General features: G+C 43.7%; 1 protein-coding gene across 1 annotated transcript in view; it reads left to right on the top strand.

The window, feature by feature from the left end:
* Positions 1–454: 454 nt before the first annotated feature.
* The window catches only part of BLNK (B cell linker), a 74,792-nt gene continuing 56,282 nt past the window's right edge, over positions 455–18,964 (top strand). The window contains exon 1 of the mRNA XM_045854119.1: positions 455–729. Coding sequence (XP_045710075.1) covers positions 683–729 — 47 coding nt within the window. The 5' untranslated portion in view covers positions 455–682. The remainder of the gene's footprint in view (positions 730–18,964) is intronic.

Genomic DNA, 18,964 nt, shown 5'->3' with positions numbered 1-18,964 from the left:
TTCAGGAAAAGAAAAGTCTAATTCTCTGAGTAGACTGTTACCTGAGTATACTGTGTCACTGCCAACTGTGATATTTACTTTAAAAATACTTGGGAAGTGGAAGGGGCGAGCAGAACAATATAAAAATTTCATTTTCACACCATGGTTCTTCAAGTGGAAAAGTTTACCCATGACTTAATGCAAATGAGCATAAAGTTCCAAAGAAACCAGATGAAATTGATTATTCTGCTTTTTCTGGAGCCCAGGAAGCTGCTGTGGACAACATGACACCTGCTGAAAACAGGACTAGAGATGTGTTAAAGACAACAGGAAGTAGTGACCAGCCAGAGCTTGCTCTGACCTGGTTACAAATCTGGTTATAAAAGAAAGCAGCTGGAAAGAAATTTGCATGCCCAATAGGTTTCACTATTAAAGTTTACACAATGTGGAGTAGTCAGCCAAACTGGCTGGCTACCCAGGTCACATGATTATGTAGAAACATGAAACTTGACTATGTGTTCGAGCAAGTTTTACTTCTTCCTGGTGCAAGGGTGTTTGCCAGCAGCCTGCACTCTCAGAAGTCAGACTCAAGTGACTGTGGCCCTTGAGAGCCCAGGTTTACCATGCTACTCCCTAGGAGGGCCAGGGACTGCTGACGTTACCACTGGACGGTTATTTGTGGCTGATATCATTACCAAAAAGAATGGACAAGCTTAATAAAATAACTGTCCCTGCCAGTCAGAAGTTGAGGTAAGATTTTCCCCATTCACTACTTCTTCTTTTCTCCTCCTTCTTCTTCTGCTTTTTCCCAATGATATTGGTGCATCTCAGAAAAACCAAAATCCTGGAATATTTGCTAGTTCTAAGGCAGTGGGTGGCAATTGCTATACGAATTTGGACAGAATTTTTAAGGAATTAAGTAGGAATATTTAAGGAATAGCAACAAGTAGGCTTATTCTAGCTGGCTTTTGCCAGTGACAAAGTATAAAGCTCTGGAGAGACAATAAAAAGAAATGCCAAAGGTTTAGATTCTATAAAAAGTCAGCTTTCAGAGTCTAAATACAATAAGCTTTTTCTAAGGAAAAGTCTAATCCAATCCTCAAAAGTTTCACTGTAGATTGTAATGTTAAGAATTCTTGTAGTCACTTGTATTCATCACATTTTTACTGTCTCCTCTTTAGTTTGTAGGTATATATCCCAAGCATTTTGGGGAGATTAGATCTGTTTTTCTCATGTCCTTAGGTCAGTGTAACAATTATCTATAAAAATCCACTTAGAAAGAACCAACCAGAAATGACCCACAGGCAAGAATCAAGACACTTCTTTGATCTATGGAAATGATAACTTCCCAAACATTGATTCAGAAAGTCTTCTTTTATTTCATTGTAATGACACCATGGTTTTTGGAGACTGGAACTTTTAAATGTTCAGTGACTGTTTTATATTCCAACTGCCATTTGAACTTCCATTTTTCATGGGGTGAAGTGACAGGTGTAGCAAGTAAGTTATCACAAATATCAAGGAGAACTAGAGCTTTTGAGACCAAATTTAAGAGAAACTAGTCTGAGATTGGCAGAAGGGCTACCCTTCGCAGTTAGACTACGGGTCTCACACCCGGTCGGCGGCTGTGGAACGACAGTGCGGGAGGGAGCGATGGTGGTGGGTCTGGGCTCAGCAGGCAGCGGCGCGAGGTCAGCCATTTTGAGGGCCCGCCGAGAGTCTCGCGTGTGGTCCGCGGGGATGGCGGGCAAGGAGGTGCCTCCGGCTCGCCCTCGGTCTCAAGGTTCTACACCCTCATGGGAGGCGAGCAGGTAAAACCATGGAGGGAACAAGTGACTAAATGAATATAAGAAAAGAATTAGAGTAGCTGGAGAAGGTTTCGGGGAGACGATGCTTGCTTCAAGGGCTAGGCTTTGAAATGTCTCTTCCTATTTGGTTGGCTGCCTTTTTGTTGTGTCGGTGGTTTCCTTTGCTGTGCAGAAGCTTTTTAGTTTGATATGCAGATCATGTACCTTAAAATATACACTTGAAACCAATATGATCTTATTAACCAATGTCACCCTGATAAATTTAATTTTTTAAAAAAGAGGTGGGCTTTGAGAGTCAGGTAAGATCAAAGCAGGTCAAGGAAAAAGCATTATGTGCTGGGAGGGAGGAAATAAGTACAGAAGCTGACACTTGGAGCTGGACTCGAGTATGGTCCGTTTGTGAGTTTCCTATCCAACAGAGACTACAAAGTGGGGCGTGTGGGATCAGAAGTTCCGGATGAGGTTGGATGTGTGGGATGGGGCCAGGTTACAAAAGACAGTGTGAGGGCTCTAACCACAGAGCTGGAGAGTGGGTTACACTGTTAGAGGTGTTGCGCAAGCAAGCTTATGGGAGGCTGGCAGGATGGACTGGCAGGGGAGGGAACCTGGAAGCAAGGATACTAGCAGGTGAGGGGCAGGCAGTTAAGTAGCATGAGCATCTAGTGTTGTGGTCCTGGATTCGGGGCACAGCAGGGACAAGAGAAGGGAAGGGAGAGGTAGGAAAGACATACCAAAAACCTAACAATGAATGGATATTAGGGCTTCTCTCAATGAGCAGGAGGCTTTTTAAAGGCCCTTGTCAGAGATATTACATTACCTAGAGCTATACTAAGTCTTGGCACCTCTTTCGGGAAATTCAGATGGGAATTTAAATAAAGAAAGGCAATAGAACGTAAATCACTTCATGGTTCCTCCCTCTGGGACAAAGTCCAGCTTGATGACAGAGCAGTCCATAGGTAATGTACAACCATAGATTATGGGGTAGAAAACCAAGATTATACTGTGGATAATCATACACTGCACTCATCTGCTTAGGCAGAAATAACTTTTTTCCCCCACTTGGTTACTCAGTTGTCTTTACTGAATTGGCCTGTTTTGGTAAACTGTTCATTGTCAACGTGGAACTTTTCAAAGAACTGAAACTGTAAACACAATGGACTTGAAGCACCATCTTAAATCTTTTTCTGTAATTTGATGGGATAGTGAGAAATAGGTCAATGAAATACTTCATCTCTGTGGTTTATATCTTCTATGGCTAACACCAATTCAAAAGGTTGTCTAAATGTGCCATTATTTGACACTAGATGACAATATAAGTGAAGAGCTGTGTTTATACTCCTCGGTTTATCAAAGTTTATATGAGACTTTGCTTAAATTCTTAGGCACAAAAAATAGAAAGACAATGAGTGTCCATCAAGGCTGGTTAAAAGGGATGGTCCCGATCCAAGGGCTGTATTCCTGAAAAGAAACTGGAGGCAGGAGGAGTGACCAGGAGGGGAAAAAGGCAGAATCAACCAAGGAAAGGAGGGCTGGCAGGACTGGAACAAACAAAAGATTCTCAAAATGAAGGAGAAAGAGAAGGTTCCCAGGTGAACACCATTGGGGATAAGTATTCACCCTGAGACTTTCTGCTGGGGAAGAATTGAGGAAGGCGAGGCGGCCAAGTTGTATGTGACCACAGAAATATGTGAGCACAGATCCTCTCTTTTTCCTCCCATTGTGGCACGATATGAAGTAGGTTTGTCTGTTAATAGGAACTCATAAACTCTCAGGATCTTTTAATTGATTCCTAGCCATGACTTTCCCTGGATTTTATAAGGTAATATCATCAGATACCCAGGTAGGACCTCAGTTCTCAATTCTTCCACATTCCTATGATCATAAAAAGTTTATACTTCTAGGTAAACATTTCAAAATGTCAAGTCCTGATCACATTGACTGTATCCTTTTCAAGTTAGTGAAACTAGTTTGAGAAGCAAATTTTATGTATATATACTTTTAATAACCTCCCAGAGATTCATCATCTGTGCTTGCATATTTCTTTGTAGTTTCATTTAGTTTTAAAAATAAAAAGGGTCTTTGACATGAGTCTGATTAAGCCAAGTCTACCAATCTTCATCTTATTGGTTAAAGGGTATGGTATTTTTCAGTCAAACTAACGTATGTGTAACTTTAGAAGTGTTATTTAATCTCCCTGGTCCCAGTTTTTCTTCTTTCACTAATATAGCTGTACTGATCTCCTATGACTATTGAAAGGATTAAATAAATCATTTTGTGAAGTAGTGACACATAGTGATCCTCACACATAATAATTGTTGGATTTTAAAATAGTAGTTATCAATATCAATATTGTTATTTTTATTAATTCCATAGGTTCACAATTGATTTTCTGAACATAAACAGGACATTTACATTGATCCTTGATAAATCTCATGTTAGTTTCAGTTCTTCCTTCTGGCTATTTTAGTTATTTTACATGTTGATTCTGGCATCTGTGGCATCAAGTTTTGTATGGACTGTAGACATGGCTTCTCTGCTACTTAATCTACGTGGCTAATAAAACTAGTGAACATGACAGAGTCCTGCCATAGGTGTCTGGGTCTTAATGCTATGACTCTCACTTGGCGATCTCATTTAACAGATTCTGGGATATGACTTCTCTTCTCAGGTCTTGGAATGGTCAATTGGCATTTCAGTTACTTGACTGGCCAATTTCAATTCTTCAGAAACAAATTCACCTTCTTTTCACCTTTCTGCCATTTAGCGCCCTCACTGGTCCTCCTTGTTTCTGTCAACAGTTAGCAGCAGCAGCCGGAAGCCTGATTCATCCTTATCTGGGCACCTCCGCTCACCCTGTAGTCTTTCTTTTATGATGCTTCCACATATGCCCTTGTCTTTCCTTTTCTACCACAATGTCCTGGATAGGACCTCATCTCCCCTGTGTCCCCCATCTACAAAATGAGTTCAGGCCAGACAATTCCCAAAGACCTTCTCAACCCTGACACTGTGTGATCCTTTAGGCATGGAAACCATGCTTAACATATGTTACATCCATAATACTATTATTTTACCATGATCCTCCACAATACCATGATCCTCAGGAAATACGTCCTGATTGAATTATTGATGTATTTGAGACAAACAGTTTTCACAGTATATTTTAAAGACTTTATTTATTTATTTTTAAAGAGGGGGCAAGGGAGGCAGAAAGAGAGGGAGAGAAACATCAATGTGTGGTTGCCTCTCGAGTGCCCCACTATTGGGGACCTGGCCTGCAACCTAGGCAAATGCCCTGACTAGGAATCAAACCAGTGACCCATTGCTTCACAGGCCGTGCTCAATCCACTGAGCCACACCAGCCAGGGCAGTTTTCACAGTATTTTAAAACTCTTTTCTTATTGCTTTAAAGCTGCCCATCTTTGAACACAGGGGTCAGAGAATGATTCTAGACAATATCCACATGAGTTAGCTAGAAGATGGTTCTGATGTATTTAGAAGGATAATGCAGTTGGATCCCAAAATGGCTGGTCTCCAATTGCCAGTTAATAGTTATGGTTCTGGAGAAAGACCCTCAACTTCCCTAAGCCTCAGTTTCCTCAACTGTCAAATAAAACTAGAGATGTCTTCCTCACAGGCTTGTTGTGAAGACCAAGTAAGATAACATGGGCTGCAGTGCACTGAATAATATTTGTTTATAATCAGTATAACTTCCTACTGTCTCACTTCCTATTCTTGGTAGCAGATCCAACCCCCTCTTACTGGAGAGGCATGCAGAGCAGGTAGTTGTCCAGGGGCTCACAGTGGATAGAGCCACTTTTCAATTCACATACATCTATCTAGGAGTATCTCTCCTCATGTTCTTTACAAGCTTAGGTTAGAGGCCAGTGCTGATGTAGGAGGAGAAAAAGGAGGCACAGGACCTGGTGGTAGAGCTAAGATAGACTTCCTGGGAAATGTGGCTTCCCATTCTCTCCACACTGCATGGTATCCTCTGAGAATCCACTCAGCTGGGCCATCTTGTATCACATGGATGGATGAAATACTCAGACAAAGCATCTTTGTCCTTGTGGAGAAGCTACCTGGGAGCCACATTATTAGAAATTTGCTTAGTATGTGTGGATTCAGGATTACCAGCTAAGGAAACTCAAGGCACTCTTTCTCACCTATGGCTGTGCCAGGAAAACCCTAAACTGGAGCCCACACATCCAACGTACGCTCTCTCCTGAATCCAATGATCACCTGGGTGCCATGTCTGAACAACTCCTTCCTCTGCATGAAACCAGTCTCTAAGTGGGCCATGACACAATTAATTAGGTTTCCAAGAACTGAACCACAATACATTCCGGCCCTGCCTCCTGTATTTGGCGGGTGCCAAATGCTTTAGGCACACATTTATAGACAATCTCTGGTTTTCCCCCACAGATGACTAACCTCTTCTGTTCTGTGTAGAATGTACTAGTTTGGTTCACTTTCAAAGAGGATCTAACTATTGCTCTTATGCAATGACATCAAGAAATCTAGGCTCATTAAAGAAATGGTTGAGGAAAAGAAAGAGAAATTCAATGACAGCTTGTTATGGGGAACTTGAAGCCACTGGATGGCTTTCTTTGGCTTTTTAATAGACTCTAGAGAAGTAGCCTTCTCCTGCCATCCCCCAAGACATAGCCACATCATTTAGATCAGAAGTTCTCTACCAGGGACATTTTTGCCCCCAAGGGGACATTTGGTTATCAAAATAGGGGAGGTGGTGCTATAGACACTTAGTAGTAGATGCCAGGGGTGCTTCTAAACATCCTATATTGTACAGAGCAGTCCTCACAGCAAAGGATTGTCCAGCTCCAAATGTCAGTAGTGCCACTGTTGAAAAACTGATTCAGACCAAGAAGCACATATTCATTTGTATGTTTCTATAGTGACAGTTTGTATTTAAAGTTTAGAATATAATATATGTAACTTCGCAGTTGATGTGGCCTCTGCTTACTGGACTGATTTTCTTCTGCCTGGGAAGGTTTGAGTAAGGGGTTGTCAAAGGGAAGGGCTAGAAGTACTTAGGCCTATATTTTAATGTGTTTTTCTAAAAAATTCATTTTTAGAGAGAGGGGAAGGGAGGGGGAAAAGAGGGAGAAAAACATCAGTGTGCGAGGGAAACATCAATCAGTTGCCTCTCACATGCGCCCCCACTGTGGACTGACTCCACGACCTAGGCGTGTGCCCTGACCGGGAATCAAACCGATGACCTTTCACTTTGCAGGACCATGCCCAATCCACTGAGCCATACCAGTCATGACATGAGGTTCATTGTTTTTTTTCAAATTTCATGTCTAACAAAACTAGATTCCACAAACCACATGCACCACTGAGGCATATGTTGTTCTCTCCTGGGTAGAGAAATAGGAACAGGAAAAGAATCCAGACATAAGATCATCTTGGAATAGTCTCTGTTTCTACCTCTGTAAGCAGACTTGATGAGCCTTGGGTGGAAACCCTTAGAGGTGGGATAAAAAGCAAATTAAGTAATAACATAGCCATTTAGAAGCCCAAGGGCTTATGGATCTGCCCCAATGGCCAAACACTGGACAGATGCAGACATGCTGCTGTTGTCTTGAGCAGTGTGTGTTGCCCTGAGGTCTATGGATGGAACACCATTTGGTAAGAGACAAGAGGTCAAGGGATGGAGGGGAGGTGATATGTGTTTGTCCATCCTTTAATGTCTTCTCAGCTACACATGAAGATTCTGCAGCTATGTCTATGAGGCATGGATTTGGAATAACCCTTCGATCAGCTGGGATAGTTTCTGCTGCAGTATTCACCCTCTCCTTCCTGGTCTTCTGTGGCCTGTGATGTATATTTTCTGAAGCTGATGGACGGATGGGTTTCAAGGATGCAACTTAACAACAACAACAAAAAGCTTATTCTACTTCTATTATAAAGCAATCCTCTATCTCCCCCCATGACTTTTTAAATTGGTATCGGTCTCATCCAGATGTCAGGAAACAGCTTGCCTGATTCTCTGGCACTGTTGAGAGTGGTGAGAGGGTGTATATGTGGGGGATCCCAGCTGGTGTGGGGCTGCTGTCTGATGCAGCGTCAGATGCTCAAGCCTCCTTGTTGATCCTAGATTCTGCCTCCAAGCTAATGGAGCTCCAGTGCTCTTGCCAACTATAGAATTGGCCTTGCCAAGGAAACCTTTTAAGTTTACTTAACCAGACAGCTAAGGGTTATCCGCCCCTGCTCTCCTGGTCTGACCCTCTTCCTCCCACCAGTCCTGCCTCATCTCCCTTCTGGAAGGGCATCCATCAGAAGCTACACTTGCAGGCTTACTTTTAACTCAGACGTTTACAACCCTTTATGGTCCAGATCCCAAACAGGTCATTTTCCCTCAGTCCAGCTTGGCTGTTTCACTGCTCATTTCAAAAGCAAGGCAAGGAGGCTAGTTTCAGGGACACGTTGTCCCTCCTTAGTGAGTCATGGTTCTCCATTAGCTGCTTTCCTGAGAAAAGAACTCATAACCCCAGGGATATCCCTGCCTCCCCCAGGCTAGCTGTGGCCCCAGACCTACCCCATCCAGATCTCATCCCTTCCCACAGTGTAGGGAACACAGCAGAGGCCACAGAGCATCCGATAATGTGACCGTGCACTCATATAGGCCCGGTGCTCCAAGAGCCCCATGCTTGGTTTTGTGCTCTGCTATAGCAGTCTTGAAATTCTGAATAATTTTCAACAAGGGACCCTGCATTTTCATGTATACTGGGCCCCAGAAATGATGTAGCCAGTGCTGGGCACAGATTTCATGAGCTATGAGGCTGACCCACCTCCCCCTGCAGTGTGTAGGGGCACAGACATCAGTCAGAAAGCCCCCTGCCACCCCAGATCCTAGAGGTTTGCCTGTCAAGGGCTGAGAGACCATCTGTTCAGCCTCTTTATTTCTCAGGTAAGAAAGCCAAGGCCCAGAGATTTGAAGTTTCCTGTTCAGATAACACCAGCAAAGCCCTTTCTAGAATTAACTACACCTCAATGTTTGTCTGAGAGGAGGATGAGTAAGCTACACACTCCTTTTTTTTTTCCTCATGTCATTTACTGGCCAATAAAACATTCTAGCTAAGTTGGTATTCTAAATTTTTTTCTCAACTTTTTTAAAAATTAGAAGGCAACTAATTTACTAGTCAGAATCCCCAGCGAAGCCCTACAGAGTCATGCTGTCAGTATTTCAGGGTTTTACATGTGTCCAGGCCCAAACTTGAATCCCATGCTCACTCAGATGTGTTTGAGATCCTACTGATACACATTGTTAAAGAATGCTCCCGCTCATCAGGTGCCAGATTTAGGTATCTTACTATGTTGAGACTTAGCACCTCTGCAGTTGCCTTCTTTTTCTTATCTTTTCTGTCTTTTTTTAATTTAAAAAATTATTGAATTTATTGGAGTTACATTGGTTTATAGAACCAAACAGGGTTCAAGTGTACAATTCAGCAAAACAGTATCTGCACACCACATCGTGCACCCGTAGCCCCAAGCGAAGTCTCTTTCTGTTCCCATTTTCCCCCTTGCCCACTTCCACCCACCCACCCCCATTTCCCTCTGGCTAACACCACACTGTTGTGTGTGTCTGTGTGTCATCCAGCCCACCCCCCCCACCGTGCCCCTCCCCTCTGATCAGTGATTCACTGCTCCATTCATTCGTCCCTCAGTCTTTCCTTTCTTCAGGCAAGAAACATTTATCCAGCATTTACTGTACAGCAGGCACTGATCTGGTCACTGCCCTTGAGGAACACAAAGTCTACTGGGGAGAAAGACATTTAATCAAGAAATTCCAATACAGAATTGCTGGGAAAGGCAGTGTCATGCGCGTGGTATTTCAAAACCCCACTTTACCGCAAAACTGCAAAACCCCACAGGCCTTAGGCCTGGAATACTTCTTTACCAAAAGACAAAGAGTGCATACAGGCTGTGCCAGGCTTATCACTTTGTCTGGGAATATCTTTCCCTGTGTCAGGCTCAAGGGGTGTTCCTGCTCCTTCGTTTGCAGACATGAATGCGAATGACCCTCAGGCACACCGCTACCCTTTCAGGTCAGGCCCTTCTACTGTGAGGGGTTGGGGGGTCCATGCAGGTCAAATGGCTGCAGGGAGTGGAGGGTAGAGCATTGCTTTCAGCAAAAATAATAAAATAAGATATAAAATAAAACAAAATGCACCCACAATAGTTCGTGTAATCTGAAGATGAGTCATAATTATGAAGAGCCGAGTTGGTCTTCCATGTAGACTGAGAATGCAGGATTGCTGCAGTGTAATTTAAGAGGTGCCCCGGGGAGGTGTTTTTGTTGTGCTGGGAAGCATGTGAACTTTGGAATCAGGCAGACCTGGGTTTGGATACTTATTCTGCACTTACTAGCTCATGGTCTTTGAAAAGGTCACAATCTTTTCTTAGCCTCAGCTTTATCAACCAGAAAACAGGAATGATAATATATATCATAATAGGGGTTGTTGTAACAGTATGCTGACTAGAGAGAAAGAGCTCAGTGAATGCCCCCCACCCAGCCAAATCCTCCTGGCCTGGGCTTTCCTGATGCGCCAGATTGTGTCAGTAGAGAGGCTTCTACTCGGAATAAGGCAATGTCTCCGATTCCTCCTTCAGAATTAAACACCACTAAGTGCAATGGGCTCAGGCATTAAGTCATTTTCTGTCACTGACACCCAGGCAGGAATCATTGATCTAATATTGACCTAATACCAACTCGGACCAAGTGGGCAGAGACCGGTACTCTTCTACCTCCCACACACAGAGGGGGGCTCAATAACAGCTGTGAGCTGAAAGAATGGGATATTGTTCAGGAAAGTGGTGATAAGAAAGAGGGAAAGGTCAGGGGAGGCAGGCCACACCTCTGCAGGAATTCCCAGGGTGGAGCCGTGACTAAGGGTGCTTGGACTAGAGGACTAGAGAGTTGAGCTCAAAGTTAGAAGAAATGCCCTCCCACGTTCAATGTTTTATTGTTGTTTCCTTGATAACTTCACCTGGCTCAAAGTATAAAAAGCTGTAGAAGGAAGAAAAATCTTTCAAGCACATAAAACTTGTTAATGTCCATATTCAATACTGAACAGGAAGGAAACAGTCATTTTACAATATTTTAGTGCAATACTAGAGAACCAAATACAAACATAAGAAATACATTTCCAAAAAGGAACATAGAAAATGTAATGCTAAACCATCGGGAAAGTGAGCCCTCTCTACATATGTGAATATTTTGCCTTTAGAATGGTCTCTATAACCTGTTCAGGGTCCAAGTTCTCTTTCTACTCTGGAAAGACTTTTGATTTCATATCATGTCCGTATTGAAAGATCATCACAGTTGCCAAATCAGTCCCAGATGATCGAGCCTAATATACCTCAAGAATTCTGAAGACAACCTCTTAAAATAACTAAAACAAAAGCCATCGATGTCACTACCCCAAATGTTCATTGAGAAACAAGTCTGCTTTAAAACTGCTACAGACTGCTCTGTGTGCAGGGGGCTTCCCTCTGGGGGGATGGAAACGCTGCGCCACCAGGCAGTGCTGGTGACGGTGCGGCATCGGGAATGTACTAAACGCCCGAGCTGTGCACTGGGAAAAGGCTGACATGGTGAGTTTCATATTATATGCATTTCACCACAATAAAAAAAGGATAATGAAGTTATTTTTCATACTTGCCATAAAATAGTACATTTAGGGGACCCGTGATCCTATTTTTGTGTGACCAACTAGATATTGTTCCAAAGTTTTTAAAAATGTGTTTTTGAAAAACATTTCTGAATGGTTTCTAAGAATTATAATGCTTCCTTCCACTTCCATTTCTACACACCATACTCACCCGTATCTGTTTAGTCAGAGCCCAGTGAAATAAGCTTACAATGAGTCAGTTTCTTTTGCAATATATGGGAAATGCCATTCCATACTCTATGGTCCCTGAAAACACTGTGCTGTGTAAGTGGATGCTTGACCAGTGGGTGTCAATATTGTAGTGTACCAAGTAGACACAGCTAAGACTCATCCCCCAACCCCCTGCAAAATTAATTTTTAAAAGAACACACTCAAAGTCTTAAGTCACATTCATTTTCTAGAAGTACACAGGATTGCATTTTCAGAATTTTCTGAAATATGATTAGAACTATTTGTTGTTTGCTATTACAAATTTGAGAATCACCTGTTTCATAGGCTGATGTATTCCCTTCTCCCAAGCCCCTCCCTACTGTGTGGATGGGTGAGGGCAAGAACCAGAAAGGTTTCTCAAATGCAAAGAGGAAGGAAAGTGTTCCAGCCCTGCAGGAACCCTTATAATCGGAGATGGGAAGAGTCATGACATTTTCTGTCACACCAAGTGGCAAATCTTCTAAGAACTTTTTAAAGCCCATATGGCATAGTTTCCTCATCCTCTCATCAGTCTCAGGGCAGCGGGTTCCATGCCTAACTGCCTCTGCTAGGGGAGAGCATGCCAGGATTGTTTTTTAAGAACTCAGGGTTTTAGGAGCATCTTCCCTACTTGTGGTTGTGTCAAGTCAGCCCAGTTTCTGTCTGCCTCCAACCCAGAGCAGCAGTTCAGACATGCCAAAGACTACCACAAAGTATTTGCGAATCTCAGTAGGGGAAAAAGAAAGAAATGATAGAGTGTCTGGAAAACCTTGCAAATTACTTTCTCTAGTTAATAGGAGGGTTAGCAAGACAACCCAGGCTGCGAGAGGCGCATGGGTAAAGTGCATGCATTCCTTCCATGCCAGCACTCCGAGGCTGTCTTTCTGACCAGTGTGTTGAAAAAGCACCCATGAGGCTTTGGTGTTCAGGCCTCCTTTCAGCTGAGTTCAGCCACGCTACCTCTGAGCATGTTCTGGAACCCAGAGAGCTTCCTGCCGCATTCCCTCCTGCCACCTGGGTGAACCATCCTCTCTCTTTCCACTTCTGCCTGCCACCTGTCCCTCCCTCTTTCTTCTCTGCCCTTCCCTAAAGACTGCAAGAGGCCTCTAAGATTCCATGCTCCCCTCTGGCAACAAGTCTGACCTTGAGGACAGGTAGCAGTGCAGTGGTGGGGACACATGTGTCCCCAGTAGAAACTACTTGGCTGGTAGAGGGACCAGATGCCTTCTGCAGGGACAGAAAGGGAGGTGCCCGAAGAGGCACATGGTCACCTGCCCAGAGGAGGGGCCACATTAAAACAAGTTAGCAGGTGACACCCAGCGGTAGTTGAAAGCACAGGCTCTGAAGTCAGACAGCCAGGTTTCAACCCCCATCTCTGCTGTTTGCCAGTTGAAGAACCTGGGGGAAATTAACTTCCGGAAGCAACACTTTCTCATCTGTAAAACTGGGATAATCACAGCGATGTGAATACACAGTGTGTATGTGAACGCACCCCTGATCTGTGCGTGTAAAAGAGCTAAGATGGTAAATCTGATGTGGTTATTTTTTATAACAGTTTTTTAAATGAGGATAATTATAGGGCCTACCTATCACTGTGAGGGTTAAATGAGATAATGCCTGCAAAGCACCTGGCACATAATTCATGCTCATTAAGTGTTGGCATTCACTGTTGTTGTGGTTGATGATCTGAGCCCAACCACTGGCGAGCTTACTGGGCTTTTGACTGAGATGTGGCTCTGGGCTATGGCTGACACAATCCTGCCGTGGAAAAGCTGGTCCTCTGGCAGGAGAATCCGGCCATGTGTGGCAAGGGAAAAACAGGGTATGGTGGAAAAAGCAGATGGAATCCTCAGCTGGTTCATCTTGGGGCAATGGCAACACTTCCCTGCAGTGCAGTTTCCTCCCTTACAAAAGGGGGTTGACCCATGATAATCCATAAGTCTGTCGCACTCTCCAATTTCTGTGACTACCTTAATGACAGGCAAACTTAGGAGTCAGGATTTCCAAGCTGTGTGGGCTGAGACAAGTATCATGGCGCTCTGGGCCTCAGTACCTGCATCTGTGGATGGCATTGCAAGTGCTAACTCAGCCTTGAGAGGCTGCCTCTGGTTATTACATCAAGTAAGGACTGTCAACACTTCTGGGCCAGCTCCACGGTGGACTCACCATTTAGATGAAAGCAGACTTGGCTGCTTAATTTGCAAATCTAAATATAATACCAATAAAACCACAAGGCCAGGCTGGAGGAAGCGGGCATGGGGAAGCTGGGCGAGGACTAGAAGTGGCTATGAAAAGGTCAGAGTAGGGAAGCTGGCGGTAGGATAAGTTCTGTCACATGCAAATAGTAGTCTAGGCACTAAAAAGTGATGTTCTGTTTCAAAATGATGGGTGGTGGTCAGAGGCTTCAGCCTTGAGACAGGAATTATCCGAAAGAAAGCTACTTTGTGTGACTCACCCAGTCTCTGCCTGTATCTGTCCTCTGGTTTCACGTGGGTCAGAAGGTGGCTGAAGGGACCTCTTTCCTGCATTACTCAAGGGCAAGATTCATGTTGAGGTTAGTTCTGTGTCCGCACGTGCCTCCTTCAGTGTGCATTCGCTGAGTATTGGTGTAAAAAATAAGGCAAATACATGTCTTCTGTAAAACAAGTAACATTAAACTTGAAGAGGGAGTCCCCCAAATCAGTAAATTGCGATAATAAGAGTACGATATTTTTAAAATCAAAATTAACGCAAAAACATCCCTGGCGAACAAAATATTGACATTATAAACAAAGACAGGACCAGAGCTGCTGATTTGTTCAGCCTCGGGCCCTACTGTGATGGCTCAGTGCTGTGTCCAGGCACAGCTGTCCTGGGGAGCTGGTGGCCCTGCAGCCATCAGTGCTTTCCTCTGCCCAGATAAGGCCCAAAAGCACACTCCTCATGTTATCCCAGGGCCTCAGGTTGGTATCCCACTGCCACAGCCTGGGCTGGGGCCCAGGAAAGTCACCTTCATACTGATCTCCCAGCCAGCAGTGTCCCCATGCCCAGGCCTCCCTACGAGTCCTCCATTCTTCTCCCCAGTCAGGAAAACCCCTGAGCAAAAGTCTTCAAGGGCTTCCTTTTAGTCAAAAAGCTTACTTTTTGACTATATCTCTCCCTCTAATACCCCAACTTTTTGCCACCCTCAGCTTCTCACTAGACCCCAACCTCCCAGACAATTTCACCTCTGAGCCTTTGCGCTTGCTGTTCCACTACCAGGCTGCTGTTCCTCACCCTCTTTGCCTTGTGAATTTCTATTTTGCACAAGGATCCAGCTTCCAGGTCTCTTCATCTCAAAACTTTAAATCAGTCACTCCCTTCTTAGGATTCCCCCAGCTCTCCGATCTTCCCTGTTCTCAGTAAAGAATTATGAGTAGTTTTCACTTGTTTCCTATCTAAGTCATATGAATTTTTAAAAATTAGTTTGTATTACTTTCATAAACTAAAGAAATAAACTATTTTCAGTTTAGGACCCAAGAAAACAATTTAAGATATAAAATACAAAAGATGTCATGTGAACCAAATAATAGTTCAAAAATTGCTATTCGATTGGAGATTAAATGACCAATAAGTAGTACTGCCTGAAGTGCTACAAATTCCAGTTACATAAAAATAAAGCTTAAAGCTGCAAAGAACTGAGTCTGCATATAACCTGTCACTTGATAGGAAACAATGAAGCACTGAGTGATGGCAAGAATTGCTTGGGTTTGCACAGCCAGGAAGCTGCAGAGACGGGAGTAGACGCTCTATACCCTCATCACGGTGCTCTTTTCCTGTGTCCTAGAAATGATCTGGAATGGGGGAGGGATGGCTTGAGCTGGACCTCGGGCTGGGGGGCTAGAACAGGAACAGTTGTGGGTTCTCAACAGTGGGTTAGTTATGTCTAAAATGTGTGGTTGGTCCTGATTGTGAAGGCCTTTGAAGGTCAGGCTAGTGAGTTCATAGTTTATCCAGCAAGGAACAGGGAGACATCAAAGACTATTCATGAGCAGGGAGACATGATGCAAGGGGCAACTTAAGGAAATAAATTTCGGGAAGGGAAGAGACTGAAAGTAGGGAGATGAAATGGGGGGCCATTGGCGTAGTCCATCGTCCATAAGGCCTCAATGGCTATTGCTGAAGGAATGGACAGGAGGGGACAGAGAAGGATGAAATTCATCTAAAGATGAATTGACTGGTGATGGGAGATAAAGAATCAGGGAGAAAAGGTCAAAGAAAGGTCAGAAGTTTCAAGCCTAAAGATCCAAGAATACCAGATTATAAGCTCCATTTTTTATCAGACACTGGAAATTTTCTATAACAGATTAATATTAAAATTTAATAAAAAATAAAATGTACTATAAAAGTGATGAGCAGGGTCTTAAAAAGAAATCCAGAGTCAATAATGTGAGATCGTGTAAACATGAGAAAAAGGAAGAAGTGAGCTAAAGAATCAGCAGACCTAGTGACCATCATCACATTTAAAAAAATCCATTCACAGCACAAAGAGGTTAAGAGCCTGGATGTTTTCTTTGCCTCCATATATACCAAAGAAAATATTACAGAGATTTCTATTCCAATTTGATCTTAGAAATGTGTAAATTGGAGATACTGAGCCAGCTGTGAGATGTTCTAAGGGTGCCCAACCGAGTAGGTGTAGATAATCCACAGGCAGCCACTGGTCAATTCTAGGGGCTCAAGGTGAGACTGAGTGAATCTCAGTCAAGACAAAAGGCTTGATTAAGCAGACACTGGGGAGCTGCTGCAGGCTCTTAAGGAGGAAGTAGCCTGGTGAAAACTGAGGTTTAAAAACATTACCTGAATAGGGCCCTGACCTTCAGACAATGGACTGGACGGGCATGCTGACAGGCACAGCATTTTCCTGGTGTGAAGGGGCAGGTGTACACTTGGATCCTGGCAGTAAGAGGAGGGTCAGCCCCGCAGATACTGAAACGATGAAACTCCAGAACTGGACCTGACGTTAAGGTGTGGGAAAGAAGAAGGGAGGAGGAGTTCCTTGCTGTTTTTGTTTGCAAAGAGTCGCTGTAATATAAGATCCTCCTTAACCCATTCCTAAATCCAGATTAAACAGAGATTTTCTTATTGTAATAACTATGCATGGTGACAGGTGGATACTGGACCATTGGGGGACACTTTATAAAGTATGATTGCCTAACCACTATGTTGTACCCCTGAAACTAATACAAAGTAATACTGAATGGAAAAAGAAAAAAAGAAATATGCCTAAAAATAATTATAATTTTAAGCCTTTTTCTTTAAAAAATAAAAATTAAAAATCAGATAAACGGGGATTTTCCCTGATCAACATTACTTTGCATTCCACCTTTCCTGGAAAGAGGGAGTAAAAAAAAAATACGCAAAAACCTGCCTTTTCATGATCCTTTGTGAACGCACTTAAGGAGCTAAAAGGAAACAACATGTTTTCTGATTTATTTTTTACTGAACTTTAAAAACTAGACTTCTTGCAGATGATACCATCTTTTAAGTCATCTCCTATGTTTAATAAAAATATTGGAAAGGTATTATAAAATATTGCAAATTTTCTTGGATTATTCTTTAGTGATCCAGCCAAAATACCCAAGTGCAGCTGCCATCCCAGTGCGCCGTGGCCCTGGTGGAGCTCTGCGTCCCACCAGTCCAGCCACCCGTCCTGGACTTGTCCTGTCTCCCCTGCCCCACATGCCTGGGGCTGTTCTCAGCCTGCAGACCACCCTCCAAGGGCAGTCAGCATCTGTGGATTCCTGTCCAACTTGTTCGTTTTAGCCAGTGGGTCTTCCCTGGGCATCCACAAAGAACTCCTATTCTGACAACACTGCCAGTGGATCTCAACCTTGGCCACACACTGGAATCACTTGGAAGCCAAATGATCTGGGAGGAGACCTGGGTATGAGGATTAGTAAAAGCTCTCTAAGGGATTGTAACGTATAGCCAAAGTCAAGACCACTTCTCTAGCCTAACACTTCTTCCAAAAAGAAGATATATAAAGACCGCCTATTGATGTACGCTTGAAACTTTAATTCAGAAAACACTCATTCAGAGGGCTAGGCTCCTGGGGTCAGAGTCCCTGCCCTGGTGCCAGTCCCGGGAACAGAAGGTTGGCAGGCGAGAACTATCTCTGCCTGACTGGTATTGATGGGAGCACAGGTGAAGGTAAAAGCTGGTCAGCAGCCATAAATGGTTCTGTCAGCTCTTTTTCCCTGTTGAAAGCAGACATCACAACACAGACAAAAAGTCCCATTTGTCAGTGTGTGCCTTTCCTGGGAAGAGTGTCTGGGTAAGCCTTTGGCATCCCATTTGGAGGAAAGAATAAGATTTGCCGCTAAAGATATTTCAGGCAACAGAGAACAGGTGGGAAGATACTCTGGAGGTTGGCAAGCCTCCTCTTCTGCTCTTTGCAATAAGCCTGGCCTAGAAGGACATAAACCTGCCCTGGTCCTTAAAAAGAAAAAGAAAAAAAAAGGTTCTCAGTCTTCCATGTGCATAAGAGTCCCCAGTCCGAGGAAGTTTGTTAAAATGCAGACTGTTGGGTGCCACCTAGGAGTTTTATTCCATTGGTATGGTTTCAGGCCCAACAACCAATTTTTTTCCAAACATTTTTTAAAATCCTCACCTGAGGACATGCTCACTGATTTTAGAGAGAGAGATAATGAGGGAGGGAGGAAAGGAGGGAAGGAGGGAGAGAGAGAGAGAGAGAAACATTGGCCTGTTGCCTCCTGTAAGCCACCTGACTGGGGTCTGAACCCATAGCCTAGGCCTGTGCCCTGACTGGGAATCAAACCAGCAACATTTCAGTTTACAGGCAATGCTCCAACAAAGCTAGCCACACTGGCCAAGGCTGATTTTTAATTTTTTAATTTAATTTAATTTTTTAGCAAATGCATCATTTTTAATGCTACTAAACTTAGTATTGATTAAAATGCTCTCTTTTTACACTTGAATACAGAAGACCATACGGCAGCATTTGTTAGTACTAATTCTTGGTGTGCACCCGAAAAATTCATCTATTTGCAAATGGCATTACTGTAGGTTGGAGGCCAAAACGCCACTTCACGTCAGGGCACATAAACACCTACAATTTTATGCAGAGCTGAAGTCACTAGACCATTCCCACAAGTTGGCGCCAGTCGGTCAAGCAAGGTTGGGGAGGGTTCTCAGCCAACTCTCCCTGCCACCACCCACCCCCCTCCACCCCCCTCCGCCCCCCAAACCCAGTAACAACAACCAAACCCAACCAAACCCAATTCTGGAGCACCTTCTGGCCTGGAGGAAACC

This window comes from Phyllostomus hastatus, unplaced genomic scaffold (assembly GCF_019186645.2).
Source record: "Phyllostomus hastatus isolate PE091 unplaced genomic scaffold, TTU_PhHast_1.1 phas_scaffold_1066, whole genome shotgun sequence".
NCBI classification, from domain to species: domain Eukaryota; kingdom Metazoa; phylum Chordata; class Mammalia; order Chiroptera; family Phyllostomidae; genus Phyllostomus; species Phyllostomus hastatus.
Note: the sequence above shows the minus strand (reverse complement) of the source record. Positions and strands in the feature narration are given on the sequence as shown.